The sequence below is a fragment of the Sinocyclocheilus rhinocerous genome, unplaced genomic scaffold (genome assembly GCF_001515625.1).
Source record: "Sinocyclocheilus rhinocerous isolate Xijiao unplaced genomic scaffold, SAMN03320098_v1.1 scaffold616, whole genome shotgun sequence".
NCBI lineage: Eukaryota > Metazoa > Chordata > Actinopteri > Cypriniformes > Cyprinidae > Sinocyclocheilus > Sinocyclocheilus rhinocerous.
The window spans coordinates 935,633-942,769 of record NW_015631496.1 but is presented as its reverse complement, the minus strand read 5'-3'; the positions used below and the strand labels follow the sequence as shown (position 1 = coordinate 942,769).

The following is a 7,137-nucleotide window of genomic DNA, read 5'->3' as shown; positions in this document are numbered from 1 at the left end:
GTCACACTGCAATAATGTATAGTTTGCCAGGCCTCTGTGTCTCAACTCTAATCCCCAGCATGTGGACATCTGTGCATCAATGGGGCGGCACTGGGAAAACAGAAACAAGCTCCTGTCATGGGATTTATGAATGGAGTCCCTCTGCTTCAGCACTTTTTACTCATAATATAATATAATTAAAATATATAATGTAATATTTAACTATGAAAATACTACAAACATTAATTAAAAACTCCCATTAAAAAGTGAAATTAAAATGTTTGCCCATATGGAATCGCATGCAAATATTTGGTCACGTTCGATGATGTTTAAAAAAACATCCCAGAATGCACCCCATGAGGCTGGTTGAAAGAAATCCAGAGTGTTAAGTTCATTTAATAGTCTTGATTTGTTAAACGTCTTTCGGTCACCTGCCATTTGTGCCATTGGTATAGTTTTGATGACTTTACTATTTCTCTAAAATGTGAAAAATAGGTATTTAAGTGTTTCCAGACTAGGTAGTGTTTAGGACATATACAACAGTGCCCACAAAAAAGGGAAGTTTGATGCATGGCTCTGTAGCTCTCAGTTTAAACAATAAACTGTAAAAAAAACTTTGAATCAAAAGTCTCGTGACAGTCATGGGAGCAGACATATGACTGTAGCAAGGCATTCTGGGTTTCTTCAGTTTTGTGGTTAGACAGGAATGTAAAGTAGCAGGAAACAGATGTAGAGTTTGCTGCTAACAGCTAGCTGAGTAAAGGAGGAGTTTTTTTTTTCTTCTGTGTAATATGACTGAACATTTGTCATGCTGGAGCTATTTACATTTATATTAATACAACAATAATGTATTTAAATTAATACCTGATATTTCATATTTAATAGTGATTGCATTGCAGTGTTTTGTGTTTATTTGAGCATTTGTTTGTAGTGTTAATTCTTTGTTTATTGTACAAAATAATTTCACAACAATTTAATTGTGTTCACACCGACAAATCTGCAAATTTTTAAAAGATATATATATATATATATATATATATATAAGACTTAATCCTTAATGCTGTAGCAAAAACACACTTGAACACACACACACACAACGCTGGCTCTGATCAGGATCAGATGAACGATAAAAAAGCCAAAAGTTTTCTAAAGCATGAATGAGCAGGTGTGTATTACCAAAAAATGCTTCAATCATTTAATGTATCCGGTCAAAGTCAATCCTTCTTTTTAGGTATTGCAGTTTAATATGTAATAATATCAAATTAATTCCAGTGAACAGTGAAACTGCAGTAAATGAGATGCACAGTAAGTATCTGAAGTATCATTCTTGCTACAGTATTAGGTATTTACCTATAAATACCTGTGATATTTATAGGTTTGCTTGTATGTTTGTGAGTAATCTGCACATAGTGTGAACAACTAACATTAGGGGACTTTCCTCGACATACATTTATATCTTAGTGCTGACCGCATGCCTATATAGTAGACATCATGGGACAATTTTCACATAGACCTCATGCAGTGACACACTGCACAGGGAACTCAGGTTGTTGACTAACAAGCGGAAGTGTTCATGACAAGCCAGCATGGCCCTAGGAGAACGAAGCTTAGAAAGAGATGCTATTTATTGATACCATCAAATCAGTTGAGTTTGAAGTCAACTGATTGTCCTTTATTTATGCCAGCAAAAAAAAAAAAAAAAGTGGAAAAAAAAGCTGAAAATGTGAGTTGATGAATGTATAGAAGGTTACAGTCTCCAAGATGAGAAAATGTGCATCACTTAATCACATCCGTCCTTTTGCAGGATCACAACAAAAAATTCCCTGAAAAGCTGAGTGGACTGTTTCTTTTGTTAGTGTGACTAAGACCATCTAGCCTGCTCAAAGGTATAAATGCTAATGCGAATCAATGGCAAGAATAAAAAAACTGCTGTCAGTAAGCAATTCCCAAGACATTATAGAGAATTTAAGCAGTTTTGGAACATAAAGGAAAAGCTGCAGCAAATGCATTATGTAAAACTAATGGTTAAATAATGGATGAATTGCTACAGCTTGCAAATTTATTTTCCTGGCAACTGTATATGCACATGATTTCACATCATTTAAAGCTAAAAATAATATAAGGTATCTCTAAAATATTATCATTTCTGTTGTTGGTAGTGTTGGTTTTAGTACATTTAATTTTAATTTCAAATACAAATCTCTTTCACACTATTCCCAACTTCCCACTTTTCCTAAAACTGTAACCTGACTCCTGAGTCCTGACACCATCGCTCTGAGCTGGTGTTTAAACGATTCCAGATGAAGCGGGTCTTCCTCCTTTTCCCGCAACAGGAGCAACTTCCTCAAAACGTCAGCATATAAAGAGGTCGTCCACTAACCCAGTTTCATACCAGCATCCATCTTTTGTTCTGAACTTCTGGAAATCATCCAGGTAACCGAGGTTCCTCGTCCGCACTCTGTTTTTCTTTTTAACTCGTCTTAAATTGTTTACATTGTTTATATGTAAAGTGTTGTAAACGCCTGTTTTAATACTTGTAAAAAAGTATGAAAATTCGAAACGTTTGGAGTTGTGGGTGCAGCTTTGTTGCAATCACTTTCGTTTTCTTTTTATTCTTCACGAAAACTTTAAAAACTTTTAAAAATATAATAACAAATAGTACATTTCTTCTAGCTCATTTCAGAAATCACCACTTAGGCCTAATCCTTATTTCTCTGAACTGACTGAATAAGTTTCACTGCGGTGAAGCTTCACTCGTTTTTGTTTGTGGTTTACAGTTATCACGCCACGTACGTTGCAAGAGCGCCGCTGGCGTGATATAGTGTACAGTGTGGCTTTACACCTCTGACTGTAGGTCTGTTTGTCAGGGCATAATGTATGCGTTTGGTGGAATCACCCTACTCGTGGTGGTGTGGTGTGGACTAGCTCACACTTTGGAGAATCTCACACTGGATGAGGCATGGGAGAGCTGGAAACTCACCCACAAGAGGGAGTACAATGGCCTGGTGAGTAACAGCCTATGAAGACAATACAATATTTCCTTAGGGTGTCAAAAGAGTTAATGAACTAGATTGGGTTAGTGTTTTCATTAAAAAGCCATCTGTTTCTCCCTTCTCTGGTAAAATGAGAGGAAAACTAGCTTGTATTTTTATGACTACATTGATTGGAATGTACTGGCTAAGTCCCTTAAGAGGTCTGTGCTTTTACATGCACTGCAGCTCAATATATAAAAAAAGAAAAAAGAAAGTCAATCTTACAGCATTAGGATTGGTAAGTTATTTTATAGAGTTTTAAGTATTAGGTGCAAATTCCACCTAAATCCTCACTTAAAGGTGCCATGCATTATAAAGATTAGATGCATTAAAGAAATAGTTCAACCAAAAAATGAATATGTGCTAAAAAAATTACTCATCCATAGGCCATCCAAGATGTAGATGAGTTTGTTTGTTCACTGGAAGAGATTTGGAGAAATTTAGCATTACATAATTTCCTCATCAATGGATCCTCTGCAGTCAATGGGTGCCGTCAGAATGAGTTTATCTGATAAAAAACATTACGATAATCATCAAGTAGGGTAATCCACATGACTTCAGTACATCAATTAATTCTTTGTGAAGCAAAAAGCTGCATGTTTGTAATCAAATCCATCAAGATATTTTTATCTTCAAACCGTTGCTTCTGGCTAAAATACGAGTTCTCTATTATTCGAATTACTGTAATATAACGTTCAGGTTCATGCAATGTATCATCAGCTGGTGGTTTATATACAGTTTGAGAACCAAGCACTTGAGCCAAGTGTTGTTTTATGGTGGACAGGATGAAGAGTCTATTCGACGGGCGATTTGGGAGAAGAATATGCTGTTTATTGAAGCCCATAACAAAGAGTACGAACTGGGGATTCATACCTATAATCTGGGCATGAACCATTTTGGAGATATGGTAAGTGCCCTAATTCAATCTGCTAATATTTTGCTTCTGTAAAATGTTTAATGTATTGTTTTACAAACATTTGCCAGTCTTATGTGTTGGAAAACATCTGCATATGTGTGATCCTGCCCCTTTAAGTTGAAGATATCACAATCTTGCTAAACCTGTTTGCAGAGTATACATGACAACAGCAATGTTCCATCAATAATCTATTATAAAGGCATGTTTACTGAAACTAGATCCAACTTGATAACTTTTTTCAGGGTTGATCAGCTATTTGAATGAAGTTTTTTTGTCTAATGCTTATCTCTCTGCAGACACTAGAAGAGGTGGCAGAGAAAGTCATGGGACTTCAAATGCCCATGTACCAGGACCCAACTAACACATATTTGCCTGATGACATGGTGGAGAAGTTGCCCAAATCAATTGACTACCGTAAACTGGGATACGTCACTTCTGTCAAGAACCAAGTGAGGAAATAACAAAATATTTCAGTAATATTGCTGTAATATTTCCTCATTCTGAGAAACTCTCACACGATCAACCCTATCCTCATCCTCAAGTGCTTTCACACAAATTTCCACAGAATGAGGGTTACCATCTAACTATTATCCATACCATCTGTTGTTTCAAGTCAACTATAGGTATCACTGTACTTAAGCGCCATCCAGTGGTCAAAAAGATAATTTCGCCACCAGAATATAAGTGTTTTAGGCTGTCTCCAGTGTTTTTTTTCTCTCACTCTCCTCAGGGTTCATGTGGCTCATGCTGGGCCTTTAGCTCTGTTGGGGCTTTGGAAGGTCAGCTGAAGAAGACTAAAGGTCAGCTGGTAGACCTCAGTCCTCAGAACCTGGTGGACTGTGTGACTGACAATGACGGCTGTGGTGGAGGATATATGACAAATGCCTTCAAATACGTCAGAGACAACCAAGGCATTGATTCAGAGGAGAGCTACCCCTATGCTGGAATGGTAATAGTCAGCCTTATACTAAGCCTTTTTTGTTGCATTTTTTTCGATGATTCATTTATGTTATTTGGTAAAAATGCAAATGAGGTTTTTCCAATACTTTGGCACTAGACTCAATGACTACGTCTTTCAAACTACACTGTTATTAGTGTTTTTAGGTCACTTTTTTATGTGTTAAAAGTGTGTTTGTTTGTTGGGTGACAACTTCTGCTACTCTTATGGAAGAATGACTTGATTTGGGACACATATGAAGTATTTTGGTTGTTTTAGTGCATTTTGGATGTGCAAGGCTGCCAGTCGCTAAGACGATCTGAATGGAATTTGGAAAAAGTGAGCTACGCGTTTAGCTGTATACGCATACATTTTGTATCGTAGGCGTTTCGTCCACACGGATCCGGCGTTTTGGGTGAGTGAAATCGATATTTTTTGAAACCGGGTCCCAGAGTGGATAAATCTGAAAACGCCGCCCCTGCGTTTTCGTGTGGACAGAGAATCCGTATATTTTCTGAAACGATGACGTCTTCAGCCCACGTCTCGCCCCGAGTCAGACACCGCTACGTCACGTAACAGCAACAAAAACATGAACAAACACTGAGCGATTGTCTTTTTATTAACTAACATTAACACAGATTAATAAATGTATTGTTCCATGTTCGTTTGTATACCGCGCGCAAGGTTTAAGCGCATAGTCCAAGTCTTCTCCGTTTTTCGTGTATCTCTGTGGCAGAATTACAGCGCCACAATACATACTGGTCTGGCATGTATACTACATCGTTTTGTGTCGGTTTTTACTACTCTAATGGAAGAATGACTTGATTTGAGACATGAAGTGTTTTGGTTGTTTTAGTACATTTTGGATGTGCCCAGCTGAAAGTTTTTAAGGAGATCTGTGTAAAGAATTTTGAAAATGGGAACTAAGTATTGAGAAATGTGTCCTAGAGATTGTTTAAAAAATTTTTGACAGTCATGATTTTTCATCTCACTACTGCCCCCTGCAGGACCAGCAGTGTGCCTACAACAGCTCAGCGAAAGCGGCCACTTGTAAAAGTTATAAAGAGATTCCTCAGGGTAATGAGAGGGCACTGACTTGCGCTGTGGCAAAGGTGGGACCTGTGTCAGTGGGTATAGATGCCATGCAGTCCACCTTCCTGTACTACAAAAGCGGTACTTAACATATCTTTACATCATCTACAAAGTGTTTTGTTGTTGTTGTTATGCTGAAATTTTTATAGTGAAGGATAAGACTAAAATCTTGACCCCCAAAACCCATTTCTAGGTGTGTACTATGATCCCAACTGCAACAAGGATGACGTCAACCATGCAGTTCTAGCTGTTGGCTACGGAGCCACACCGAAAGGCAAAAAGTACTGGATTGTGAAGAACAGGTAAGGAAAATATGCTGGAAGCATTGTTAAAATACTAAATAAATTATTTAATTTAAATAAAAACATAATGATTAAAATGAACAATTAATGAAAATGTTAATGAATGTTAATTAAAAAAGTACATGTAAGTTAAAAAAAACATTAATAAATAAATAAATAAATAAATTTCCATGTTGTCATATTCAGCATGTAATAGTGTAAAATTCTCCTAATCCATTTGTTTTTTTGTTTCTGTTCTTGAAGTTGGGGTGAAGATTGGGGGAAGAAGGGGTACGTCCTGATGGCTCGTAACCGTAACAATGCATGTGGCATTGCCAGCCTGGCCAGTTTCCCTGTCATGTGAGAGCTGGAAGTAGGGAGCACACATGCGACCAAACTTGTCTGCTGCTGACCAATAACAAAAGGGACTCAATCAGTATCAGTGTGCTCAGAGGCGTCATGCCCATTCAAAGTGATTTTTAAGCCAAGTGGATTTTGAATGCAGCTTCCAAAAGACAAAAAATAGCCAAATAATATTTTCTATATTTGATACAATCACACCAGCATGATTAAATCGTTCAGCACGTCATATCAGCTTCTAAAATTCAAATCTGCGTTCGCTGGCTGGTGCTGAGCCAGAGACATACGCGTTTTTACAGCATAACCAATCACACACGATGCTGTTGAGCTTATGAATGCAATGACCAATCAGAGGTGTTCAGATGAGTCATCGCTAAAATGCCAGTGTTTTCTTCACTCACTCGCTGCCTGAATACCTCTTTCTGGCGAATTCTCTCGTTAGAATCAAACTACAGATGTGTGTATGAATCTGTAAGTAAGATATTCATTTCACAGTGTAAACAGCTTCAGTGATTTTAATGGGAGTTTTTGAGAGTGCTT

At 37.4% G+C, this 7,137-nt stretch overlaps 1 protein-coding gene across 1 annotated transcript; it reads left to right on the top strand.

Annotated features, from left to right (window-relative positions):
* Positions 1 to 2,299: 2,299 nt before the first annotated feature.
* LOC107741754 (cathepsin K-like) lies at positions 2,300 to 6,903 on the top strand. Its single transcript, XM_016554531.1, has 8 exons — positions 2,300 to 2,412; positions 2,847 to 2,984; positions 3,796 to 3,918; positions 4,224 to 4,376; positions 4,658 to 4,876; positions 5,872 to 6,037; positions 6,150 to 6,258; positions 6,502 to 6,903. Exons 2-8 carry the CDS (start codon positions 2,853 to 2,855, stop codon positions 6,599 to 6,601), a joined length of 1,002 nt encoding a protein of 333 aa, XP_016410017.1. The 5' UTR covers positions 2,300 to 2,412; positions 2,847 to 2,852; the 3' UTR covers positions 6,602 to 6,903.
* The last annotated feature ends 234 nt before the right edge of the window (positions 6,904 to 7,137 follow it).